The 27670-nt window shown below is 48.5% G+C and overlaps 1 protein-coding gene and 1 long non-coding RNA gene across 5 annotated transcripts in view; one reads left to right on the plus strand and one right to left on the minus strand.

Moving 5' to 3' along the window:
• COL26A1 (collagen type XXVI alpha 1 chain) overlaps positions 1 to 27670 on the plus strand; it is a 196138-nt gene that overhangs the window by 5067 nt on the left and 163401 nt on the right. Inside the window, exon 2 of one of the 3 annotated variants that reach the window (XM_078439961.2) lies at positions 24650 to 24804. In XM_078439961.2, coding sequence (XP_078296087.1) covers positions 24752 to 24804 — 53 coding nt within the window. In that variant the 5' untranslated portion in view covers positions 24650 to 24751. Of the gene's footprint in view, positions 1 to 24649; positions 24805 to 27075; positions 27452 to 27670 lie in introns of those variants that run through there. The other 2 variants (XM_078439959.2, XM_078439960.2) reach the window with 2 other exon arrangements.
• On the minus strand, positions 18203 to 27206 carry LOC144614761 (uncharacterized). Of its 2 annotated transcripts, XR_014136333.1 has the most exons (4): positions 27099 to 27206; positions 21411 to 24653; positions 20390 to 20464; positions 18203 to 19721 (listed from the first exon to the last, which is right to left on the minus strand). It is a non-coding gene; the product is annotated as an uncharacterized LOC144614761 (long non-coding RNA). The 2 variants fall into 2 exon arrangements; XR_013552879.2 differs by lacking the exon at positions 27099 to 27206 and having other exon boundaries at positions 21411 to 24737.

Genomic DNA, 27670 nt, shown 5'->3' on the forward strand with positions numbered 1-27670 from the left:
GAGATTTACTTCCAAGATCAGCTATTTGGCTATTGGCAGGATCCAGTTCCTGTGGACTGTTGGTCTGAGAGCCTCGATTCCTTGTTGGCTATTGGCCAGAGACCTCCCTCCCTTACCTGTTATGTGGGCCTCTCCACAAGGTGGCTTATAATATGGCAGCTGGCTTCTCTGAGAGTGAGCAAGTGAGAGAACAAGAGAGGGTGAGCAAGGGGGAAGCCACAGTCTCTTTGTAACCTAAGCCTATAATTGATAGCCCATCACCTTTGCTGTATTCTGTTCTTTAGAAGCAAATCACTAGGTCCAGCCCACACTTGAATGGAAGGAATTATGTAAGGGCATGAATACCAAGATGTGTGTATCATCTGGGGCCATCTTAGAGGCTGCCTGTGGCAAGAGGTGACTATGAGATGCTGATTCTAAAACACCATCCACTTAATGATAGCTTTCCGAAAGAAATCCCTGCCATCTTAAATGTATTGATCGATTACAAGGTACTTTGTGCCTTCCTGTAAAGGCAGTCTAGATGCTTTGGATACTGTTTCTTTCACTGTGGAATAAATTAAAAAGCTCAAAAAATAGAAAATCATTTGCCTGAAGATACCAGGGGAAGAACAGACTAGTGAAGAATTCCCAGGATCAGAGGAGGATGAAGGCCCATGGAGATGAGCCCCATGTTTGGGGCTGGACTTCCCCTCACTGTGTTTACGTTTTCAGAGGGGACAGCCAAGCAGCTGAAAGGCTGAACAATAGAACTTCCTGGGACTTGCGGCCATGGAATGAAGGCTAAGTTCTGCCAGGTGAAACGGGGCACTGATGAACCTCCCCCCATTTGGGGGTCAACCCCAGGATCAAGACAAAGTGGGAGTAGGTGAGTCCAGACAGGGATGTCGGCTTGGCTTCAGATCGTCATAAGACTTGTGTTTATGTGAAGGTGACCCAGAAGTGCTAGTGTCCCAGGTACCTGGGAGAAGGAAACAGAGATCCTTTCTGGAGGAAGATACATCATCCTGGGCCATGAATTATTTATACAGTTTTGGGCTTACCATGTCCAGCATGTAATAAAGATACTCAGACACATGAAAGACAAAGTGACACGGAAAGCAAAACCATAAGCAACAAATAATAGAAACATACCAAGAAGGAGCTCAGATTATTGAATTATCAGATACAGATTTTCTATGTTTAGACTAGGAAATAAAACATTAGAGTTTTTAAGTAACAAATAAGATTTAAGTAAAATTGGGATGCCTGGGTGGCTCAATTCGTTAAGCGTCCAGCTTCGGCTCAGGTTGTGATCTTGGTGTTCATGGATTCAAGCCCCTCATTGGGCTCTGTGCTGACGGCTCGGAGCCTGGAGCCTGCTTCGGATTCTGTGTCTCCCTCTCTCTCTGCCTCTTGCCCACTCGCACTCTGTCTCTCTCTCTGTCTTTCAAAAATAAATAAATAAATATTTTAAAAGATCGGAAGATTAAATGAGATCAAAGTAAGAGTGAACAGTTTAGGAGAAAACCCGAAACTATATAATTATATCTTTGTATTTATGTATACTCATGGATAAAGAAAACACGTAGACATTCTAGAACTGAAACAAATAGAAAAACAAAGGTTAAAAATGAGTTTAACAGTAAATTGGAAAGGCTAACGAGAGAATTAGTGACAAAGGAGATGGGTCAGAGAAAAGTATCCAGACTGAAGCACAGAGAGAAAAAAACTATGGAGAAACCGGAAAAGAGGATAAAAATACGGAGGATTCAGTGAAAGGCTGTGACATCCTTTTAGTTGGAGCCTCAGAAGGAGAGGAGAGAAAGAATGGGCAGAGGTATATTTGAAGAGCTCATGGCTGAGATTTTTCTAAAACTGATGGAAGACATGAAGCCACAGATTAAAGAAGCCCGCCTAACATCCAAGCAGGATAAATCAAAAAGAAAACTGTAGGTTGGCATGAACCAAGTACAACCTCTGAAAACCAAATTCAAGGAGAAGATTTCACAAGTAGCCAGAGACGGGCACCTGGATGGCTCAGTCGGTTAAGCGACCAGCTTCGGCTCAGGTCATGATCTCATGGTTCATGTGTTCAAGCCCCGCATCGGACTCCGTGCTGACAGCTTGGAGCCTGGAGCCTGCTTTGCGTTCTGTGTCTCCCTGTCTCTCTCTTGGCCCCTCCCCCACTCATGCTCTGTGTCTCTGTCTTTCAAAAATAAATACATGTTTAAAAAAAAAAAAAAAAATAAATAAATAAAAATAGCTGGAGAAAAGAGACACATTGTCTTCAAAAATGCAGTCCTCAGACTCTTAGCTTTCTCAGCAGAAACATTGGAAGCCAGACGACGAAAGAATGATTAATCTTTAAAGCACTGAAGGGAAACGACAGCCAGATTAGAGATCTACATGTAGCAAAAATATCCTTTAAGAATGAAGTGAAATAGGGGCGTCTGGGTGGCTCAGTCGGTTGAGCGTCTGACTTCGGCTCAGGTCATGATCTCGGGGCCCGTGAGTTTGAGCCCCACGTCAGGCTCTGTGCTGACAGCTCAGAGCCTGGAACCTGTTTCGGATTCTGTGTCTCCCTCTCTCTCTGCCCCTCCCTCACTTGCACTCTCTCTCTCTCAAAAATAAATAAGCAAAAAACAAACAAAAAGAATGAAGTGAAAGAAATACAGTTTCAAACAAACAAAATAAGAGCGTTGGTCATTATCCCTGCTCTAAGGGAAATAATAAAGAATGTCTTTTAGGCAGGAAGAAAATGACCCAGGTAGAAGTTTGGACATAAACAAACACCAGGGAGAATGGTAAATAGCTAGATAAACTTTACTGACTATATTGGGGTGCCTGGGTGGCTCAGTCAGTTGAGCGTCCGACCTTGGCTCCGGTTGTGATCTCACAGTTCATGGGTTCAAGCCCCACATGGGGCTCTGTGCTGTCAGCCCATCAGCACGGAGCCTGCTTTGGATCCTCTGCCCTCCTCTCTCTCTGCCTCTCTCCTGCTCATGCCCTCTCTCTCTCAAAAAAGAAATAAAACATTAAAAAAAAAGTCCTGTCATTTAAAATAAGTAAGTAAGTAAATAAATAAATACTGACTGTATAATATAAAAATAATAATGTCTTATTGGAAAAAAATGTCTTATTGGGTCTAAAAATACATATTATATTTCATATTCAGATTTATATGCTATATAAACAAATGTGTTATATCATGTATAAGTATATACATGATATATATTATTTATATTGAGAGAGAGCAAGAGAGCAGGGGAGGGCAGAGAGAATCTCAAGCAGGGGGAGGAGCCCAATGCAGGTCTTGAACTCACCCAGGAGCCCCGAGGTCGAAGTGTTCTAAATGCCTTGCAATATTTAGGAAAAGAGTAAGGATCCCAGCTAACTTTAGACTTTGGTAACTCAAGAATGCATGCTTTCATATACAGGGTAACTATTAAAAGGATTATGAAAGAGTGTATAGTTTATAAGCTAAGAGAAGTGAAAACATAGCATATCCAAAAATAGTTGTTAACCCCAATATGACATGGCTTCTTGAAATGTTAATGTCCACTGATCAGTGATGCTGCCTAAAACGCCAGGTGCAGGGCTCCTTAGCCTGTGACACTGGACAAGCTTTGCTTGAAAGCCTCGCATCAATCGGTTTCCGCCTGCCCATCCAGTCTCATTCCCATCCGCCTCTCTTGTGGCATCTTCCCTCCCTCTTCTCCTGTCTCGTAAGACTTTTGTGCTGTTTCTCGGCCTGTTGTCCAACTCCTTTTGGCCCCTTTGAATGCCCCAGGATGCCTCTGGCCATAATTAACTTTGTGTAACCGCCATTTTCAAAATGTACAGATTACGTGCTTGAATTCTTGGTTTGGCGTTCTGAAGGAGGAGGAGGAGGGATGCATTCTCAGTTGCTAAAAAATGAAGGCGGAGTGGAAAGAATTTGGATGGAGGGACTTTGTATTTTGGTTGGGAATTAATTTGACTGAAATAACAAAACTCTTACAGTGACAAGAAGGTCTGGAGGTTGACAGTGGGGGGGGGGGGGGGGGGAGGGGAAGGGGCTTGGCAGCTCAAAAATGGCCTCAGGCACCAGCTTCTTTCCCCCTTTTTTCTCTGCTGTCTTGAAGTTTAATTTACCTCATAGTCACAAGGTAGCTGCTGTGCCTCCAGGCATCACGCCTGCAATTAAGGAAGGACTAAGGAACAACAAATACTTTACCTTAAAATCTGTCCTTTTTTTTTTTTTAAATAGCCTCCACACCAATGTGGGGTTTGAACTCACAACCCTGAGATCAAGAGTTGCATGCTCTAAGGTCTGAGCCAGCCAGGCACTCCCTTCTACATTCTGTCCTTTAAAAAACAAAACAAAACAGTATTATTTAGTTGATTACTAAATTTAAGTGTAAATTTAAACAAAACATATATTAAAGTGTACCTATTTTAAGTATCTTCTAATTTTGAAAAACGTGTAGACCTAAGACACAGAGTATTTCCATCCCCCACAAAATTCCCTCACGTTCCTTTGTGGTCAACTCCCTCCCGCCCCTGGCCCCAGGACACCTCTGTTGTATTTTCTGTCACTAGATATTAGTGTTGCCTGTTGTAGAATTTCATATAAATAGAATCACACAATATTTACTCTTTTGTGTCTGGCTTCCTTCACTCGGTAATATTTTTGGTATTTAGACATGTTGTGTGTATCAGTATTTTATTCCTTTTTTATTGCTGAGTCATAGTCCACATGTGAATATACCATCATTTATCTGTCCACCTGTTGATGGTCACGCGGGTTGGGCAGTCTATAGCTTTGGGGCTATGATAAACATAACTGCTAGAAATAAAGCTTTGTGTGGACATATTTTCATTTCTCTTGGGTAAATACCTAGGAGTGGAATTGCTGGGTCATGTGACTATCTATCTACATCTGTATGTATCAGTGCAAATCCCTGCATCTATATCTCTATATCGCACACACGCACGCACACACACACGCACACACTCACACACTCCTGGTTCCTGATTTCCTATTTTATTCACTTGGTTATAATCTATCGCCATCACTGTTTATTTATTTGATGCTTAAATAGTCCTTGATTTGGCCATTGGGAGGCCCCTCAGGCTGGTTTCTGTGTCCTTTTGAAATCTTTCTTTCTAGGAGCTCTTTACTTTGTGACATTGTTACATGTTCCCAGGTGTTTGTTTTTTTTTTTTGAAATTTATTTATTTATTTTGAGAGAGAGTGCAAACAGGGGAGGGGCAGAGAGAGAGGGAGACAGAGGATGTGACGCGGGCTCCGTGCTGACAGCAGAGAGCCCGATGCTGGACTCGAACTCACAAACCATGAGATCAAGACCTGAACCAAAGCCAGACGCTTAACGGAGTGAGTCACCCAGGCGCCACCCAGGTGGTAATTTTATTAGGATCACTTCATAACCATCAAATAGTATACACATTCTTTTGTATTTATTTTAAAAATTAAAAGTTTCAAAAGTCCAAGGAACCTCAAAAAGCATTGTTCCTTTCACACCTGGAAAAATTGGTAAGGGGGGCACCTCGGCAGCCTCAACACAGAGCCTGATGTGGGGCTCGAACTCACGAACTGCAAGACTGCAACCTGGTCTGAAGTTGGATGTCCAACTGACTAAGCCACCCTGGTGCCCCGACCCCTGCTTTTTTGAGCATGAAACATATACTTAGATCTCTGGCTGGGGCTTTGGAAGATTGGTGCCAGACAGTTGTCTTCTAGAAGTCAATCTGCCTAGTCCCTGCCCACAGGCAGTTCCTAGTCTAGACAGGGAGACCAACCCTGTATAGTGCTTTTCGCCTTGTCAAGTGCTTTCTCATCTATAATCTCATTATGTTATGTTATGTTTGTTATGTTATGTTATGTTTGTTATGTTATGTTGTGTTATGTTATGTTATGTTATGTTATGTTATGTTATGTTAACTTATTTTTCTGAGAGAGAGAGTATATGCAGGAGAAAGGGACATAGGGAGAGAGAGAGAGAGAGAGAGAGAGAGAGAGAGAGAGAGAGAGAGAATCTTAAGCAGGTTCCGTGCCCAGCATGGAGCCCAACATGGGGCTCGATCCCGTGGCCGTGAGATCACGACCCCAGCCAAAATCAAGAGTCAGATGCTCAACCAACGGAGCCACCCAGGCGCCCTTACTCTATAAATATTTAAGTTAATGAATGTTCCCTTACACTTGCCTTGGGGCTTTCGTTTTTGTTTCCAGGTGAGAGAAATAAAAAATGTGACTGCTTTACATTTCTTGGATATACGCACTGTATAAATTTGGGATTATTATTACTGTGGATTATTGAAATACTTCGCTTTACGACTTTCCTTTTAATTAGAAGAGGTTGACCTCAGATGGCTTAATACCCAGCCTTCGGTTCTGAAGGGAGCAATATGCCACTGGCAGGGCCAGGACTGGATGATCTAAGAGTAATTTCTCTCCTGACTCTGACTTGATGCAATAAAATCTCTCCCTTGAAAAAACGTAAAGAAACACGTTTGACATATTTCAAATCCTTTCTATAAATTGTTGAAAAGATTTAATATAGCCGCTAGTCATAAAATCTTTAATTTGAGTTGACCTTCCCTGGTCACAACTCTTACACATGCAGTTTTTATTACCGGAGAATGAGTGGTAGATTTCTTGTTATTCAAGGGAATAAAAATGCCCTTCAATCACCCGCTCATGCAACACAGAGACCCGGACGTACTGAGTTCAACTCTCAGAGATAGGAGCGATCACGGATCAGAGATGGGATTACCACGGTGTGTAACCTGGAAATTTTCTGTTCTCTATTATTGTAGGCCTCTCTTATTATTATTGTTATTTTAAAGCTCTAGCCAGGGATGAAGTTCAGCAAGTTTGGTTTAGGGCAGAATCAATAAGGTAAAACTTATTTTTCATCGATTCCCATTAGAAAGCCTGAGCTATGCTCTAACATAAAAAAAATTTTTTTCCCCCCCAGTGAATCGAAGATAAAACTTTTGGCGAAAACAACGAAACAGGGATGTGGCTTTACCCAGGATCCTCTGTCTTCATTCGGTGACGTGCTGCACGCAGGCTTTGGAGAGGTGGTCGTGTGGTAGAGAAAGTGCTGATTCTGGAGTAAGGTAGAATTTGAAATTAGCTCAGTGATCTTAAGAAAATCACTTATAGAGGGTGCCTGGGTGGCTCTGTCGGTTAAGTGTCGGACGTCGGCTCAGGTCATGATCTTGCCGTTCGTGAGTTCGAGCCCCGCGTCGAGCTCTGTGCTGACAGCTCAGAGTCTGGAACCTGCTTCGGATTTGGGTCTCCCTCTCTCTGCCCGTCTCCCACTGTCTCTGTGTCTCCCTCTCAAAAATAAATACACATTTAAAAAAAAGAAGAAGAAAGGAAAAGAAAATCACTTCTACTCTTGGGTCCGGTGGAAGCCCGTATCCAAAATGGCCCCTGTGCTCCTCACCTCCTGGTACATAAGCTCTTGTGTGGTCCCCTCTTGCCCTGAATAGGGCTGACCTGTGTAACCAGTTATGGAGGGACGTGTGACTTCTGAGGCTGGGTCATCCAAAGACATTGTAGCTGCTGCCTTCGACCCTCTTTGGTCAATCACTCTGGGGTGAACCCACTGCCATGTCTTGAGGACATGGACGGTCCCGTAGAGTCCCATGCGGGGGAAAACCTGCCTCCTGCCTACACACTGGCATCCACTGACAGCCATGTGAGTGAGCCATCTCGGAAGCGGGTCCACCAAGTCTAGGCAAGCCTTCAGATGTGCAGCCCCGGGGCCAACATCTTGACTACAATCTCATGAGAGATCTTGAGCCAGAACCGCCCAGCTTTGCCCACGTTCCTGACCCATAGAAGCTGTATGGGAGAGCAATCGTTTACTGTCTCTGTAAGTTGCTAAGTTTGGGGGGAATCTGTTATGGGTAGCGATAGGTGACTAACACAGAGCCTTAGTCTCCCCCTCACTGGAATGGGGCGCACACCAATCCTGTACGGTTGTTAACAGGATGGAACGAGATGAGACGTACAAACAATCGGTGTAATTCTTGGCACACAGTAGGCGGGTGACTTTCAGCGGCTGCCACCAGTGTAGACTCTCAGGTCTTCGTGACACTTTTCTGATGCTTTGGACTGGCCCTCTTCATGCCCCTGATCACAGAGGTTTGCCCACTATGCCGAGTGTACCTTTGGAGCACTAAAACTTTGTGGTCTTCGCTTTTTTTTTTTTTGGTAAGGAAGGATCACTGAGATGTTTACGCTATCACAGATGCATGGATGCTTCTAACACACCATGTATTCCCGCCCTAACTTCTTTATAGATAGCTATTTCACTCCTGCTAAATTTAGCTCCTTTCCTGCTTTTTCGACTTAGTTTGCTCCGAATTCTGTACAGTATGTTATAGTTTCTTAAAATGAAGGCTGCTGGATGTGCATACAGCAGCTGCAAATGCCAACGGCCTTTACCACTTAACGGGGCCTTCCTTTCTACGCCTTCCACACTGTGTTTACGTTCAAGAGCAAATCAGATCATGGAGGCGTGTGACACTGTAGGGGACGATGACTGGGGATGACAGTGACTCACCGGTGGACCCCTGAAATCATTAAAAAAACACTTTTTAAAAAAATTTTCAACATTTATTCATTTTTGAGAGACAGAGTGCAAACAGGAGAGGGGCAGACAGAGAGATGGAGACACGGAATCCAAAGCAGGCTCCAGGCTCTGAGCTGTCAGCACAGAGCCTGACGCGGGGCTCCGACTCACGAGTAGTGAGATGATCGAGTAGCGAGATCATGAGCTGAGCCAAAGTCGGACACTCAACCGACTGAGTCACCCAGGTGTTCCACACCCGTAGGCCCTTTAGAAGGTCTGCTTGTGGCCTGTGCAAACGTTATACACTCATGGAAAGACTCACTTTCCTAACGCAGTTTCAAATTGGGTTCATTCTCTCTTCTTGGGCCAGGCTCTACTCTGAAATTTAGCCAAGATGATTCTGAATAAATGCTACCCGCACAAAGTAGGCTTTATTATTACTTACGTATACTTACAACAGATCAGGAGAGGACTGTCATTGAAAAGATGGTTCGTGGGGCACCTGGGTGGCTCAGTGGTTTGAGCATCCGACTCTTGATTTCTGCTCCGGTCATGATCCCAAGGTCGTGAGATCGAGCCCCACGTCAGGGTCCATGTTGAGTGTGGAACCTGATTGAAATTTTCTCTCTCTCTCTCTAAAAATCTAAAAAAAAAAAAAAAAAAAAAAAAAAAAGCAAAGATGGTTTGTTTTAGTGCATATCTATCCCCCATGGTGGGTGGGCCATAGGGAAGCACCAGGCTATAAGCACCAGCTATGAAGCAGAGGGAGTGAGGGAGAAGTGTGGACAAGAATCCTTATTGTGGTTTCTGCAGGAACGAATGAGTATGGCAAGATAAAAGGGATTCGGCTCACTAGTTTGAATAACTTCGGCAGGCTTGGGGGCGTAGGGGCTGTCCCTAGTGGTCTGGCACTTAACCTTGGGGTGATTGGGGTGGAGGGGGGTATAGTGGTCCAGCGTGTGAGTCTTCAGTAAAGGGGGTGGCTGGGATATGGGCTCTGGATTCGTTGGCTTCTCTATGAAAGGCACGACTAATGGTTTCCTGTTTCTGGGAATTAGCCAGCACTGACAGGGGCAGTCTCTTCAGGGTCAGCAAGGCCTTAGATGTTAAAACATCAGAAACACATGGTTAGGGGCACCGGGGTGGCTCAGTAGATTAAGCATCCGACTTTGGCTCAGGTCGTGATCTCGCCGTCCATGGGTTCGAGCCCCGCGTCGGGCTCTGTGCTGACAACTCAGAGCCTGGAGCCTGCTTCGGATTCTGTGTCTCCCTCTCTCTCTGCCCCTCCCCAGCCTGTGCTCTCTCTCTCTTTCAAAAATAAATAAACATTAAAAATTTTTTAAATTAAATAAATAAGAGAGAGATCTTTTTGACTCAACTGAAGGCTCTCAAAACGATGACGGGGATTCATCACATTGTTTCTGGCAAAGACCATGAAAACAAGAGAATTTATTTTTTTCAACGTTTTATTTTTATTTTTTATTTTTTTTTTATTTTTGGGACAGAGAGAGACAGAGCATGAACGGGGGGGGGGGGGCAGAGAGAGAGGGAGACACAGAATCTGAAACAGGTTCCAGGCTCTGAGCTGTCAGCCCAGAGCCTGACGTGGGGCTCGAACTCACGGACCGCGAGATCGTGACCTGGCTGAAGTCGGACGCTTAACCGACTGCGCCACCCAGGCGCCCCTGAAAACAAGAGAATTTAATTTGAAATTAGGAACGTGTGAAAACTGGCCAAGCCACCGGAGGGGATTCTTAGCATCCATATGGGATATGTCACACAGCCGAGGAGAAGTTGAGGAGCAAGAGACAGGAGCACTTTGGCCACCAAGTTGCGGTGGATGGGAGGGTGAGGCTGCCCGGGGGAGAACACCGTCTGTATCAATGCTGATGAGATCAGCTAACATCTGTTGAGTTGAGTCCTTACTTGGTGCCATACCCAATTTAAAGCATTTCACACCTACTGACTCATTTAAAATTATCAACAACTGGGCGCCTGGATGGCGAAGGCAGTTGAGGGTCCAGTCTTGATTTCGGCTCAGGTCATGATCCCAGGGTCGTGGGATTGAGCCCCGCGTAAGCGTGGAGTCTGCTTGAGATTCTCTCTCTCCCTCTGCCCCTTCCCTGCCTGTGTGCATGTGCATGAGGGCATACTCTGTCTCTCAAATATATATATGCGTACATATACATACATATGTATATGATCAAGTATATGTATATATAAATAAATCTAATTGGTGGGTACCCTTAACACCTTCATTTCTCCTTTATGGAAGATAGAGCCAAGGCACAGAGATTAACCTGTTTGAGGCCCTCCAGGATTTGAACAGAGGCTGTGTGATGCCAGGACTCAACTCTGAACCCCTGCTTTGGTGGGACCATCCTGAAGGTGAACATTATGTCACTTGGAGGCTTGCCAGTGAATCTTGATCAGGGAAACAAAGCAAGCTGGGGACCAGACTATTCCATCTCAGAGGGAAGTTTCTAAACCCTTTAACGGGGAAGGAAGCACACAGACCTCCTCCTCCTCCTTCCTCCTCCTCCTCCTTCCTTCTCCTCCTCCCTCCTCCTCCTCCCTCCTCCTCCTCCCTCTTCCTCCTCCTTCCTTCTCCTCCTTCCTCCTCTTTCCTCCTCCTCCTTCCTCTTCCTCCCTCCTCCTTCTTCCTCCTCCACCTTTTTCTTTCCCTCCCTCCTCTCCTTTCCTCTTCTTAACTTGTTAATATGGACAGTTTAAAATATATTCCCATAATCTGCTTCAACAATTATCAGCCATTTTCAATCTCATTTTATCTACCATCATTTTCTTCTTTTGGAGTATTTTAAAGCAAATGCCAGACATCATGTCACCTCACCGGTACCTACATATGTTTAACAGATCAGGGATTTAAAAAAAAACACATAACTGCCATGTCATTATCATACCTAATAAAATGAACAATGGTTCCTTAATATCATCCACTATCCAGCCCATATTCAAATTTCCCTGATGGGCTTAAAAATGTTTTTACAATGGGTTTGTTCAAACCAAGGTCCAAACAAGGGCCACTCATTGTGTTTGGCTATATTTTTTTAAGTCTCTGTCTTTAAAAAACAAAATAAAACCACCCTTCTATTTTAGAGCAACATCCGATTCAAAGAAAAGTTACAAAGTCACTATGCAGTTCCCCTGTACCCTTCATTCAGTTTTCCCTAATTTAATATCTTATACAACCATGATACATTTCAAAAGTAAGGAAACTAACATCGATTCATTACTTTTTTTTTTTTAATTTTTAATGCTTTTTATTTATTTTCAAGAGAGAGAAAGAGACAGAGCACAAGCGGTGAGGGGCAGAGAGAGAGGAAGATAGAATCTGAAGTAGGCTCTAGGCTCTGAGCCGTCAGCACGGAGCCTGACGCAGAGCTCGAACCCATGAACCATGAGATCATGACTTGAGCTGAAGTTGGATGCTTAACCAACTGAGCCACCCAAGAGCCCCAACATCGATACATTACTATGAACTAACCTTCAGTTCATTGGGACTTCATCAGTTTTCCACCAATGTTCTTTCTCTGTTCCAGGATCCAGTCCTGGATCCCACAGTGTCTCTTGTAATCTGTAATGGCCTGCCTTCTCTTTTCCCTTCATGCCATTGGGGTTTGGAGAAGCCAGGTCAACTGGCCCATAGAATGCCCTGCGTTTGGACTTGGCCGATTGCTTCCTTCTGGTGTTTTAACTTGTTCCTCTGTCTCCTGTATTTACTATAAATTCATGGTTACGTGTAAAACCTTGATTAGACTGAGGCTCCATTTCTTTTAAAGGGAGGAATTCTTTGTGGATGGTGCTTTGTACTTCCTGCTGGCACATAATGTCTGGAGGTTCCAGTTTCAGTGAATTCTGAAGGATCTTTTATTTTTTTCTTTTCTTTTTTATTTTAGAGAGAGAGAGAGTAGGGGAGGAGCAGAGAGCAAGGGGGACACAGAATCCCAAGCAGGCTCCAGGCTCCGCTCTGTCAGCACAGAGCCCGACGCGGGGCTCAAACCCATGAGCTGTGAGGTCATGACCTGAGTCAAAGTCTGACCCTTAACCGACTGAGCCATCCAGGTGCCCCAAGAGTGAGAGAATCGTAAGCAGGCTCCACGATCAGTGCGGAGCCCAAAATGTCACGGCCCTAGGATCATGACCTGAGTTGAAATCAAGAGTCAGACGCTCAACCAGCTGACCCACCCAGGCGCCCTGGAGGATCTTTTTAAACCCACATGACATGTTTGTTCTATCTACCGGTGCACTTTTGAGACAACAACAACAACAACGACGACAAGTTTTTTCCTCTTTGGATGATTAGCATTTTTGGGTATTAGACAGGTGTCCTTTTTGAGAGGTCTGGTTTTTCCAATCAACTCTTTCCAGGCCAACGTACTAGTCATTCTACCATTAAAATGAACCCACTCAAAGATTCTCATCATCATCAACAGTAAGAAGTTTGCAGAACAGGAAGCAAGACGATCATTGTCCTATTCTTCAGAGGGGCTCTGCAAATCCGGAAGTGCCAGGGGGTGAGCTGTCCCCAGAATGCCAGCGGTGGAATGGAATTTGCAGCCTCACGTAGCTCATCTCACAGGAGGTATGGCAGAGTGGAGAGCCACCTTGAGTGGTATTAACAGCCATAGGACACAGATCAGGACCCTGCTGCAAGTGCCAGGAGCTGGTTGACCTTGGGCAAATTAGGGCCATCGGGTTCAGCTCTGCAGAATGTGTGCTGCATAAATCTGGGGCAAATCATTCCCATGGATTGCGAAGTGAATGGCGGCCCCTGCAGTTGTGCAGTCTACAGCATACACAAATGTACATGGCCACCCTGAAAAGCTACACAGCGTTCTATGGGTCCCAGTTTTATCTTCTACCAACTGGCTGCACCAGGGTCAAGGCAGGAAGCAGAATGGATCCTGGATGGTTCAAATGAAGAGGCTTCAATGAAGGACCCCTTATAGACACATGGGATGGGGAAGCATGTTGTGACGGATGCTGTTGGGGCCTACTGGGAGCTGGAGCATGGAAGGGGCCTCTGGTCGCAGCTGGAGCCCTGGAAGGACAGGTTATTGTCACAAACTTGGACACTGAAGCCGGGAAGGAGCCGGAAAGATGTATGCCCGCTCTCACTCTCCCCCTCTTGACCCTCTTCTGGCTTCCCCCGGTATGTGTGGAAAGATCTGGACCGTCCCCTCCCCCACCTTACTCTATTCCAGCCACACCAGCCTCTTTGATCCTCCTAGAACTTGTTACATTCTAGCGTCTCATGCTCCTCCTTCCCATCGTTAAAGTCTTCAGGGGCGCCTGGGTGGCTCAGTCGGTTGAGCGTCCGACTTCGGCTCAGGTCATGATCTCACGGTTTGTGAGTTCCAGCCCCGCATTGGGCTCTGCTGACAGCTCAGAACCTGGAGCCCGCTTCGGATTCGGTGTCTCCCTCTCTTTCTGTCCCTCCTCTGCTTGCGCTCTGTCTCCCTCTCTCTCAAAAATAAGTAAACTTTAGGGGAAAAAAAGCCTCTGCTTCAATAGCACCTCCTCCTAGAGGCCACACCCACCTCTCCATCTAAAGCAGTGTCCTCCACCCCTCGTTACACCTAATATTTAAAAGTGCAATCTCCTGGGGGCACCTGGGTGGCTCGGTCGGTTAAGCGTCCCAACTCTTGGCTTCCGCTCAGGTCCTGATCTCACAGATCGTGGGTCGGAGCCTCGCATCGGGCTCTGTGCTCACGGCGTGGAGCCTGCTTGGGATTCTCTCTCTACCCCTCCCCTGCTCTCACGCGCTTGTTCTCTCTCTCTCTCACAATAATTAAATAAACTTAAAAAAAAAAAATAGAATGCCTTGTTGTTTTCTTGTTTATTGCTGGTAACGCTGAGCAGAGTTTAAGCATCTTGATGTCAGGGCCTTGGTTTATCTTATTCACTAGATACAAGGATGGATTCCTTTCCAATGGTTTTGTAGGACACAGACAACTCTTTCTTCCTCCCTTTATTTTGTTCCTTTCATTAGGGGTATTCTTTGAAACGATTCCCCTCATGCAAAGAAAAAAAAAAATCTTACAGTTAAGTGCCTGGCGTGTCATAGGCACTCAATAAATATTTGTTGAATGAAGCAATGAATCGATGATCCCATATATGTTGGGGGTGCTCAGAGGGTGGAAGTGGGGGTGTAAGGCAGGCTGAATGGAGATCAGTCCTGACTCACTTCTCTCCCGGGCTCCTCACGCTCTGTCCCATGACTTCACTGCCTCCGCCTCCATGGATTAGCCTCCAGTTCTAGGTCTGTCCCTCCAGTGAAATATCCTCATTGGATAACCTAGAAGCACATCTGCATTCAATACATCCCCAAAGGGACTCTCTTCTGTCACCCCCGGCAGGCCCACTCTCCCCTTCCCAGGCTCAGTTCATGGCCCTCCTAGAAGGGGGCAGTATACACAGTGACTAGGAGTCCCAGACTGCCTAGGTCTGAATCACCGCTCTTTGTGCCTTAGTTTTGCCATCTATAAAATGGGGATAATAATGGTACCTTGTTAACTTGTTGGAACGAATCAAAGAGTATAGAATTTCAGGTGCTTGGGACAGTACCTGCATCCAGGAAGCTGGAGCTGTGTCCCATTCTCACCATTATCACGGGCTGTCTCCTGGGCGGGGACCCAGCATCATTTCAGATACCTGCTTCACCCTTCGTGCTTCCGATAGAAATATAACAGAAGTTTTGCATGTGGTTTTGAATTTTCTAATAGCCACCTTCAAAACATGTAGGAGAAAAAAGGAAAATTAATTTTAACAATTTTATTTAGTCCAGTGTATAAAAAAATGATCATTTCAACATAGAATAATGTAAAAGTTAGTGGTGAGATATTTTACATTCTCTTTATATGTATTTATCTATTTATTTTTTTTTAAATTTTTTTAACGTTTTTATTTATTTTTGAGACAGAGAGAGACAGAGCATGAATGGGGGAGGGTCAGAGAGAGAGGGAGACACAGAATCTGAAACAGGCTCCAGGTTCCGAGCTATCAGCACAGAGCCCGACGCGGGGCTCGAACTCACGAACCATGAGATCATGACCTGAGCCCAAGTCGGATGCTCAACTGACTGAATCACCCAGGCGCCCCTAAAAATTATTCTTATTATTGATTTATTGATATTTTAGAGAGAGAGTGAGTGTGAGCAGGGGAGGGGCAGGGGGAGAGAAAGAGAGAGAGAGAGAGAGAGAGAGAGAGAGAGAGAGAGAGAATGAATCTTAAGCAGGCTCCTTGCTCAGCACAGAGCCCAATACTGGGCTTGATCCCTTGACCCTGAGCCTAAATCAAGAGTTGGACACTCAACCAACCAAGCCACCCAGGTAGTGCCCCTACCTGTGCTCTAAATGCTTTTCTGCAAAAGCCTCTGTGTTGGTCTTCCTGGCCTCCAACCTTCCCTGTTCCTATTTATTCTAGCTTCCGCAGCCAGAGAAAGCTTCCTAAATGCAAACCGAATCGCTTCTGGCCTCTGTTTAAACTCCTTCAGGGATGCTCCACCCCCTGCGAGTGGGGCAACTTTGGCCCCCTGTGATGTGTCCCTGCTGGTGCAGTGGCCTCTTCTCTGGCTGTTGCTCATGTCTTCTCTGCTCAGCTGCCTCGGGTGCCATTTCCTGTTATAATCTTACCTTAGCTGCTATAATTTCCCGACCCTGTGTATGTGACTTGCTCTGGGATTTATGTATGCAAAAGGAAGCGGTGATAGAGGACTCTAGAAAGGTAGTTTGGGGCCAGGTGGTGAAGGACTTTGAACGCCAGATCAAGGAGTGTTCAGACTTTATTCTGTAGGTAATGGGGAGCCACTGTGAGTGTTTGAGGGAGAGCAGCTAGGGCAAGGGATGAGTCCAAGAGGGACTTTTGGCATCAGGCTTAAAGGGAGATCAAATCCAAATCCTTGGCACCCTCTGCAAAGGCCTGGAGGGGAATGACATGATCTGCATTCCGGAACCATCTTTTCTGAAGGCCACTTAGGGGTGGGTTGGAGAGAGGAAGTGAGGCAGAGAACAGTGCTTGTTCGAGCTTTTGTAGGTGAGTCCCTTTCTACTATTATACAGAAGACTGTATGTGAGCATGAATTCTCCTAGTGACCCTAGGTGAGAATCCTCTTTCCGTCTTACACACAGACAAAGAAACTGGAGTTCAAGGCTAAGAAAGTGGTCCACAGCACCCCGCAGTAAGTGTCTGCGTCCGGGTCCTGTTGGGCCTGATGCTGGAAGGCCTGCAGGCGGCAGGACAGCCGCTGTGTAGCACCAGGTGCACCCAGACTATGAGGCTGCTTCCCATGGCAAAGGTCTCTCTGGGCGGCTCTGTGAGGGCGCGCAGGCCAGATGGAAGTCAGACGGCAGCACAGGGCTTTGAAAGAAAATGGTTCCTTACTTTGACTCCCTTGCTCCCCTGTAAGATTTAATTTTTTTCTTTTTTAACTTGGAGTTAAGTTAATACACAATATCACACCGATTTCAGGCGTACCACAGTGATTCGACAATTATATGTATAACGAAATAGTTACCCTCTGTCACCATGCAAAGTGATTACAATATTATGGACCGTATTCCCTATGCTGTACTTTTTCATCCGCCGTGACTTATTTGTTTTATAACTGGAAGTCTGTGGCTCTTAATCCCCTTCCCCTATTTCGCCCATCCCTACCCATTCCCCTCTGGCAACCAACCACCAGTTGCCCTCTCTCTCTCTCTCCCCATAAGAGTCTGATTAAATTGACATGGTCTTCTGGTTACAAGCAACGCCCTAGCTTTAATAATGCCTTAATTTTAAAATCCCAGAATTAATTTTTGGCTCTCTTCGGCATGCAAAGATTTCCCCCAAAGCCTTTAATTCTGTAATCAACTATTTCTCCAATCAAAGAAGACTCCACGGGACTTTCATGGTCTTAATTAATGACTGTCTAATCAGAATTCCACTCTGACTGCTTTAATCTCCCCTTCCCCTTTTTTTCTGGTCTCTCAATGAAGGGCTTATCTAGAACTTGTTTTGACTTCAAACGGACACTTTGGTAATAGTAAATTGCAGTACGGGTTTTATCAAGTGGAACCAACTTTTCATTCTCTTTCTTCTGGGTCTTAGTATCAAAGCCACCCTTAGGGAATATGGCCTTCCTTCCTGTCTGGTTTTCAGCAAAACATGCCTTCAGAGAAGCCCGGGGAAGGTGTTTTAGATTATGCGCAACAAAAACCTCCAGGGTAAAGCCTTTTTTTAAAAAATTTTTTGTATTCATTTTTGAGAGAGACAGAGACAGCAGGAGTGGGGGAGAGGCAGAGAGACGGGGAGGAAGAGAGAATCCCAAGTAGGCTCCACACTGTCAGCACAGAGCCCAGCTCATGAAACCATGAGATCATGACCGGAGCCGAAACCAAGAGTCTGATGCCTAACCAGCTGAGCCACCCAGGCGCCCCTGGGGTAAATCTTTCTAAAGTGATGGTGGGCTGATCTTCACCAAGGCTATGTGGAGGTTTTTGGTTTGATGATCTTACCTGGCAATTCTTGCTTAAGTAGTAAACATAGTAATTTTTTTTTTATTAAAAAAAAATTTTTTTTTAATGTTTATTTATTTTTGAGAGAGAGAGACACAAAGTGTGGGTGGGGGAAGGATAGAGATAGAGAAAGGGAGACACAGAATACAAAGCAGGCTTCAGGCTCCGAGCTGTCAGCACAGAGCCCGACGCAGGGCCCAAACTCACAAACTGCGAGATCGTGACCCGAGTCGAAGTCAGACGCCCAACCGACTGAGCCACCCAGGTGCCCCAGTAAATGTAGTAATTTTAGATAGAGATATGAGTGGGTCAGGTGCTAGGTCTCTCTTGCAATGAATGGCAAATTCCTTCTTTTGGTCCTGTCGTCTGTAGAACCCACCTGCCATTTCCATCTGTGGCTCTCTCTTTTTCTTTGTCACATACAAAGAAATAAAGAACACACAGTAAACAGTTGTGGTCCGGGGCCCAAAACCTGCACGAATGTCCCTTAGATGCCACCCCCCGGGGACAGCAGCTTGGCCCCCAGCTCTCTTCTCCCTGGGGGTTTGGGGGAATTAACCAAATGATTCACTGATTCACTCAGATAACCGGCTAATATTGACTAAGCTTTGACTGGGTGCGAGTCTCTCAGGCCCACGGACACAGAGACGAGTGGGAAATGACTCTTGCTTTCGGAGTGTGAAGTGTGTTGTAGGGGAGACGGCAGATGTGTGAAGAAGTAGGCATGGCAAGGGAACATGGGTGTGGGCATAGGATGTTGTGGAAAGATCTCTGGAGGCACCGGATGGGCATCGTCCTAGTTGGAGAGATTAGTGATCTGTGATCTAATTAGAGATTAGAGATTAGTGATTCTAGAGGAGACTCACGGGGTACGTGTGGGGTGGGGACACAGACGGAGGGTGAAAGAGGGTCTTAGTCCATTCTGGCTGCTGAAAGAGAACACCGCAGGCCGGGGGTGCTTCTGAACAACAGGCATTTGTTTTTCACTCTTCTGGAGGCCGCCAAGACCACGGTGCCGGCAGATTCTGTGTCTGGTGACAGCCTGCTTCCCGGTTCACAGACATCTGTCTCCTGACACGGCAAAGGAGCAAGGGAACTCTCTGAAGTCTCTTTTAGAAGGGTGCTCATGGGGCGCCTGGGCGGCTCAGCCGGTTAAGTGTCTGACTTTGGCTCAGGTCATGATCTCATGGTCCATGGGTTCGAGCCCCGCGTCAGGCTCTGTGCTGACAGCTCGGAGCCTGGAGCCTGCTTCAGATTTTGTGTCTCCCTCTCTCTCTGCCCCTCCCTCACGCATACTCTGTGTCTCTCTTTCTCTCAAAAATAAATATTTAATAACCATTAAAACAAACAAAAAAGCAGGCACTCATCCCCATTCAGGAGGCTCCACCTTAATGACCTAATCACCTCCCAAAGGCCCCACCTTCTAAGGCCATTGCCTTGGGGGTGGGCTTTCAACATGTGAGTCTGGGCGGGCGGGAAGCATTCAGTCTGCAGCACAGCACAGACAGAGGGGAGCCGGCTGTGCAGTCTCAACAATGGAAAAGATCCTGGCCCGTTGAGGGAACAGAGGTGTCCCTCTGGAGCTGGAGCATGCAGAGGTGGTGTGGAGGTGGGGGAGGACAAGAGTCATCTAGAATAGACCAGATTTAGAGGCCCCATCGGATACGGGGCAGGGGGACCGGATTTCAGTCTGGGTGGTGTGTGCGCAGAGGAGCCCCCGGGGGTGGGGGTTGGCCCACAGGGCTGCGGAGGGGCAAGGGGGGGCTGACGCCCATCCTGGGATCTGCGGGCCGAGCCTGGTGGGGGTGTGCCCACCCCGAAAACAGGGGCCGCCTTTCCCTAATTCACACAAGTGTGGACGGGCAGTGACCCTAAGGGTGGAGCTCAGCTTTTACCCCGCTGAGTCTGAGGGCCCCTGGGAGACAATGCAGATGTGGGAGGGAGGGGTGGTCCATGGCAGCCAGGGGACTGGGCATGCAGAGTGAGCCGACCGAGTGGTGGCAGCACCACCCCGCCGATGGTCACCCGTGTCCAGGGCTTGCCTTCTGTCATGCCAGGCACACACCTTCGTTTTGCTCCCCAACCTGCAACCCCCACCCCTCCTCAGCCCTCTGACTTTGGACCTGCTTGAAGAAGAACTTGGCTCCCTACTGTCCCCCTTCTGTCTGAGCCTGTCCCCCTCCTCACCGGTTTCCAAGGTGGTCTGGAGGGGAGGATGGAACCTGGAGTTGGGGTTGGGGAGTAGGGGAGAAGGGTGTCGGGGGACAGACCACAGAGCAGTGTAGAGCCCTCACTCACCCGGACAGCTGCCTTTGCTGGGGGGTGGCTTCTCTCCAGATCTCAAGGGGTTTGGGTGCACATACACCAAGGTACCTGCTGGGTGCACAGGTGGGAGCTAAGCAGACACCTTCCGCTCCACCCCAGGCCCTCCCCCACCCCCCCCCCCGCCCCTGCTCCTGCTCCCCGTGCCCTCCCTGCCTCTCAGCTCTGTTCAAATCTCTCCTCTTGCTTCAAGGCCTCTCCGGAGTTCAAACGGATTTCCCTGCCCCCCCGAATCCCCAGCCTCCTCTGAGCTGTTACTTCTGGATCACATGGCGTCAGGGACAACGTTTCCTTATTTGCGTCCTTCCTAAGGGTCCTCCTGTAAGTCCAGCTGTGGGTGAAACTGATGTCTGATTCGGCTGGGCACCTCCAGGGCCTAGCACAGAGCCTCACCTGTGCCCTTTGGTTCGCCACACGTTAGGATTTGCTTAGTGAGAGCGACAGACACATCTGGGAAAGTGAAAGAGAGGGACATGACCCAGATCTTGCATAGACGCAGATGGACAGGCACCAAAAGGTTCAATCTTGTCCATAGGAGATCATTTTCTGACCACTTCTGCAGGGCAAAGGGCCCCTTTGCACCAAGCCACCAAAGCACACATACGTCCTTTAATGTATTAGTCAGAAAAGGCCAGGCAATGCTACAGTAGTAAGATGTCTCTGACATCTCCGTGGCTGACCACTGAAGGCTCTCCAGCGCTAGTTAGAGGGCGGGCTGGGTGGGGGAAAGCCTCCTGCACACAGGGGTCCAGGCTGACCCAGGCCCAGCCCAGGGAACATCTGGGGGACAGACAGGGCTTGGAGAAGTCATACCCCCTCACCTCTCTTTGCCCAGAAGTGGGTGTGGTCCCTTCTGCTCCTGCCCAGCAGCCAGAGCTAGCCACATGGCCCTGCCCAGCTGCAAGGGGGGGGGGGGGTGCTGGGGGAGGGAGGCCTTCTCTGGAGAAGGCAGCTGATCTAGACGTTGGCGAACACCAGTTTCCTCTCCCAGACTTACTCAGGCCCATTTGGGGGAAAGTCTTCCATTGATGAGGTGCCTTTCTTGCCCCGAGGGCCTGGAACCACGGTCTCAGGGCCTTGGCTCCTGCTTTCCACTTACCTGACTCACGAAGTTCTCTTTGTGTTCAGCGGACATCATCATGCATTAGCCTCCAAGTTGTCCTTGGGGCTCAAAGAACAAGTTTCATTCCTTTTCCCTGCATGACTTGGGAGGTCTGGATCACTCCCGGCCGGTCTTCCCTGAGTCCAGCGTCCCTCCGTGGCCACTCCTACCTCCCCAGTCACTCACCGTTGCTTTGTTTTACGGTCTTCTCATGGCAGGAGCCCCAAGTGCTGAACTGCAGCACTGGACAGTGCAGGGAGTGAGGAGCCCTGGGAAGAACTACCCATCACAGACCCTCAGCTCGGGCACTGGTGGGAGGGCCATCATGATGTGGGGTTACTGTGTCTAAACACCCCACTGTCTTCATACCTGTGCCAGGGTAAAACTGGTAAGGCCAACACTCTCCCGGGCATTGCCTCTTCTTTATTTTGGAATTTTAGTCCCTTGCAAGGGACTGAATGTCTGTGTCCCCTCCACTCTCCATCCATCCCTTGAGATCCTAACCCCCTAGTATGATGGTATTTGGAGGCGGGACCTTTGGGAGGTGCTTAGCTCAGGAGGCTGGAGCCTTCCTGAACGGGACTGATGCCCTCATAAAAGAGACCCCAGCGGGCTCCCTTGCCCCTTCTGACATGTGAGGACACAGCGAGAAGATGGCCTTCCATGAACCAGGAAGTGGGCCCTCACCTTGATCTTGGACTTCCAGCTCCCAGAACTGTCAGAAATAAATTTCTATGGTTTATAAGCCCCCTAGTCTATGGTGTTCTTTATAGCAGCGGAAGGAACACACGAAGACATGGCCTTCCTTTGTTTATCATCGAACCATCTCGTTAAGCTCTTTGGGAAGCATTTGCTGGGCTGTGGCCACATTAGGGAGCAAACTTATCACCATACAAGTTGGGCTTTTAGCGTGGGTGATTGGGCACACTCCCTACTTTTTTTTTTTTTAGTGTTTTTTAGGTTTTGTTTTTGACACTCCCCCCCCCCCCCCCTTCAAACTTCTGTTTAAGATCATGGGCTGTTGTGGCAGCCGTCAAATTCGCCGTCTTCTGAACATCTATCTCACTGCCGGTGTTTGGGGGAAACAGGTAGGCTTACACTTGCAGGTGTGCTGGGCAAAGCAGCGTTCCTGTTTATAGGGCCCGGGTGGACACGTGTGGGGGTGTGCGGGGGAAAGAAGAAAAATTCAGGGTTCGCATCTTGCAGAGTGTCCATGTTTGGCCCCATTCTGCCCTGGCCCAAGGACAAAAAGCTTGGAGCAGAACGAAGAAGCCCTTCTGCTGTGACCGTCCTGCGACCTGGAGTCAACCGTGCCCATTTCTGTGCTGTCTTGGGATCTGGAACAGCTGGGATTACGGGCTGCTGGAGAAATCAGTGTGAAAACCTCTCCGTTCCTACGCGGCCTCCCTGAACTTCTGGGGGGAACCGGAGAATCCATGTGCAATAGGGCACTGGGCGGGGGGAGGGGAAGATTTCTGTTTTAGATTAACAGGAGGATTTATCATGCCAGAAGGTCAATATTTACCTTGGCTTCAGCTTGATGAGTATTACTTCTCTGTTCAGTGGCTCTCTCTGCTGACTTCAGCAGAACAGAAGATCTGCTTTTTGTCTGCGATAGAGGATGCTGACTGATACTTTCTTATCAGAAAGGCCTGCTAACAGAGTTGGGGAGGGGCCCACTCTTCGTGTGTGTGTGTGTGTGTGTATGTGTGTGTGGGGGGCTGTCTCCTTCCACCAAGAAATCTGATCCGTCTTTGTACAAACAACCCGTTTTCAAGGCACTTTTGAACTTGCAAAAGGAGGAGAGAGCACAGGGCCCTGGACAAATCACTTGTCTCCACTCCTTGTCTGAAAAGTAATTCCGAGGACCCCTGCCTGTCCATGTCAGGCTTGTGGCAAACAGTGGAGGAGCTCAGGAAAGCCTCCCAGCCTCATTCGGCCGGTTTTCGTTACATTGAGGTTGGGAGGGAAGAGGTTCTGTGATTGCCCAGGGTCACCAAGGAAGAGAGGAGGAAGGAGTCAGCCCTGCAGTCAGGGTCCCAGCTCCAAGCACTTATGGCTTAATGTCTTGGGCTCCTGGGAACAGTGGCTTCCGCCTCTCCCGAAGTGCTAACGGGTATTAGTGGGATGCCCAAGGCACCGGTGTGGAATATAGACACAAGCAGGTGGGTGGAGCACCGATTAGGCCAGCCAATCAGTGCTAGTGATTGAAGACCCCTAGACTCTCTGGGGTACTGCCTGACCCTTTATTTCAGGGCCCTCAAACATCCCGTTTGCCACTCACCACAAGTAAGTTTTATCTTAAAAAGAAAACACGCAAACTGTACATCCTTCACAATAATAGTCTCATATTTGTTTTACAATAAAGTTTTGTTTCAGGGCACCTGGGTGGCTCAGTCGGTTAAGGGTCCGACTTCGGCTCAGGTCATGATCTCGCGGTTGGTGAGTTCCAGCCCCGCGTCGGGCTCTGTGCCGACAGCTCGGAGCCTGGAGCCTGCTTCGGATTCTGTGTCTCCCTTCTCTCTGCCCTTCCCCTGCTCATGCTCTGTCTCTTTCTCAAAAGTGAAATAAACATTTAAAAAAAATTTTTTTTAAGTAAAATAAAGTGTGGTTTTAAATTGTTGACCATTGGAATACTGGGTTTGTCCCGGGGCCTCTCAGAGTCTCGTCTGAGAAAGCTCTGCACCCTGGGATATGAGCCTCCTGGTCAGCCCCACTTGGGGGTAGGGGTTGAGAAGGGGGGTGCTCTTCAATTTTATCCCTCACCAAAGCCTTGCAAATTACCATAATGAACATTTATTGTCATAAGGTGCCAGCACCATTCAAGCACTGCAGGTGAAGAATTCATTGAATTCTTTTAGCAAACCCACGCCCTGGGTGTCGTGATTATTACTCTGGTTTCACAGATGAGGGCGCTCAGAGAGGTTAGGTAACACGTCCAAAGTCACAGGGCTGGTACCTGTTGAAGTGGGATTCTACTCACTGGTGTTCTCTGGGGGGAGTTTAGAGCGTATTGCTATTGAACCCTTCTCCGTTCTTCTTGGCTCCCGTGGCCCCATCTTGGGGGTGGGGGGTGGCAGCTGAAAATCTTACGTAGAAGAGTGACAGCTCAGTAAGGCTGGGTATATCCACAGGTGCCTTGGAGAGGGGAGTGGAGGACGAAGAGAAGAGTGAATTACTGAAGGCCAGACCTGGAAAGATCTTCAGAGACAACCAATACACTTTTCACTTTACAAATGAAGACACTGGGAAGGACCAGAGAGGGGAGTTTTCTGCAGGTCATCAGCAAGTGAGTGGGGGAGCCCGGAACAGACCTGGGGCTTCTGGGTCTGGGTGGTGTGGGCGGTATCATATTTCTTTTCCTGATTTTATGCATCTGCCTTTTCCCTTACCATCTAAATGGAACCGCCTCTTGTTTGCAGAACTTTTGTCCAAACTGCTGGCTGTCCTTTGCTATTTTTTTTTTTAACTTTATTTATTTTGAGAGAGAGAGAGAGAGAGAGAGAGAGAAGGGGAGGGGCAGAGAGAGAGGGAGAGAGAGAATCCCAAGCAGGCTCCGCACTGTCAGTGCAGAGCTCTATGCAAGGCTCGAACTCACAGACCACGAGATCACGACCTGAGCCGAAATCTAGAGTTGGACGCTTAACCGACTGAGCCACCCCGGTGCCCCTGCCTTTTGCCATTTTAATGCCTCCCTGAAGAGTAGTGCAGGCACCGTGAGGGTGACAACCATATTATTTGCTTCTCTACCAGCCCTCACTGTGCACAGCATGGTGCTGAACACACAGAAGTTTCCTGGTCACGTTCGTGGGGCCAGAATGAACTTACTGTCCTACATATGAAACGGAGGACCAAACTCAGACAACTGTCTCAGTCCTGAAGTTGCCGGGATGAATTAATTCTTTTCCTAAAGCTTTCCATCCTAAAAGAATCCTGAGGTGTACAGAATAGTGTTATCCCCTCTTTTCTCTCTGCACCTCTCTTGTCTGGGTGCAGCCTGTAGCCCTGGACAAATGACTTTAAGATAAAAACGAAATCCTTAAAAAAAAAAAATCTTGTTTCCTTCATGTCACGCCTGCAGCATAAAGCTAATTTATAGCTACATGGAATTTCTCTGGTCTTTAAGGTCTCATTATGCAAGTAAAGGAGAGGAAGGAAGAAGACAGAATGCTTACAAATTCCTGGGGGGCGGGGAATGACCTCACCACTTACTGGGTGTTAGCCAACTGCCCAGGGACCACAGTTCAGATTCCTTTTGGGGAGGCCCTGAAAATCCCCTGATAACCCAAACTCTCCAAATCTTTTAGGTCTTGAGAGAGGGATGGAGGGCAAGTTGAAGGAAGTAGTTCTAGGTCCAAGTGACATTTCCCATTATGCACTGCCCGCTCTGAGATGGACTGTATCCATCCTGAGTCCTGGTCAGAGACTCGGGACTTGGGAAGTCCACTGACGAGGCCTCAGCAGGATGTGAGAGAGCCGAGTGGAGAAAGATGGGTAGTTTGGGGAGAAGGTGAAGCGGGTTGGATATGTTTGGGGATAGGTACTCAAGAGGGCACATATGGGATATGTAAACAAGAGGACAGAGTCCGCGGGAGTGGGCCTTTCTATTCACATCCTCAACGGCATCTTCCTGTATTCCCCTAAAAACAATTCCAGAATTCTCTTACAAAATGTACTGCAGCCCATTAAGCACTTCCATATTGGATGGCTTCTCTCCAGACCTCGGGGCATTTTACAGACTAGGAGCTCTTAGTTAGGGGGGCCAAGAGGCAGCTTTGGGGCCTCTGTCAGCCCCTAGGATGCTTCAGGGAGAATTAGAAAGACTCAATCTGGGGAGAGAGGGCACAGCCTAGATTTTGGGCCCCACCTGTCCCCTGCTTGAGGTACAGCGCTCTGGAGATCTTGCAGCCCAGAAAAGATCAACTTGGGGCCAGGCGGCCCATGGGCTCAGTGGGGGATCTGGGACTCGCATGCCCATCTGTAAAAGGTGGGACTGTAATCCGATCTCCCCTCCCCTGAAGCTACTTTCCAGATCTGATGCCTCATGAATCGGTGATTCCAAGGACAACTTCTCACCCCCAAGTCCAGCGCTTTCCTCATTCCTGGCTACAGCTCACCTTGGAGAGAGAAGAGAGTTGGCAAGGTAGAGGGTGGAGGTGAAAAGGGAGAAGATTCTAAGGAAGCTTGGGTGTGAAGTAGTTTTGTCCAAAGGGCCCTAGACCAAGGGCGTGCTCTTTTTCCGGCGTAACTCTTTTGGGCCTCTGTTTCCGCCTCTAAAAAATGGGAATGGTGGCATCTAATACCGAGGGCAACGTTGTGGGGATTAAAATCGCCCGGGCGAAATTGCCAGGTATGGAGCGGGGATCCCACGAGCGTTTGCGGACCCGAAGAGGGCTTGGTTGGGAAGGTTCTAGAGTGCGTGCGCGAGGACGCAGGCGCGACGTCTGGCTTTCCGGGCACGCGGCTCCCCCCCCTCCCGCCCCCCCGGACCCCCAGCTCTGCAGCCACTGCCGCCTCCTCGGCCCCGGACCGCCGAGGGTTAATGAAAAAGCCCCACGCCCCCTTTGACGGCGCAGAGCCCACCTCGCCGAATTTGAAAAGGCGGCCCTGGAGAGGCGTGGGCGCCCCCCAGAAACTTCCAACTCGCACCCGGGCTCCGCTCGCTCGCCGGCTCGCTCGCTCTGCTCCCGGCGGGGGCCGCGGGTTCGGTCCGGCCGCGGGTGCGCTCCCGCCTGTCCTGCCGCCCGGGCTCCGGGTCCCCGCGGGCGGCCGCGCAAGATGAAGCTGGCTCTCCTCCTGCCCTGGGCGTGCTGCTGCCTCTGCGGGTCGGCGCTGGCCACCGGCTTCCTGTACCCCTTCCCGGCCGCAGCCCTGCAGCAGCACGGCTACCCCGAGCCGGGCGCCGGCTCCCCCGGCAGCGGCTACGGGAGCCGCCGGTGAGTAGCGCGGCGACGGCGGGGCCTGGGGGGCGAGCGCTGGGGACGCGGGGCGGTCGGGGGCTCGGGGCTGGAGACGAGAGGCTGGCGGGCGGAGGGCGCCGGGCGGTGTGGGGGGGGAGGGGGAATGGAGCGCTGGGCGGTGGGGCTGGGGACGCGGGGCGGTCGGGGACTGGGGGCTTGGGCGGCCTGGGCCGGGGCGGGGGGGGGGGCGCGGGG

This window comes from Panthera onca, chromosome E3, assembly GCF_046562875.1.
Source record: "Panthera onca isolate mPanOnc1 chromosome E3, mPanOnc1 haplotype 2, whole genome shotgun sequence".
NCBI classification, from domain to species: Eukaryota; Metazoa; Chordata; class Mammalia; order Carnivora; family Felidae; genus Panthera; species Panthera onca.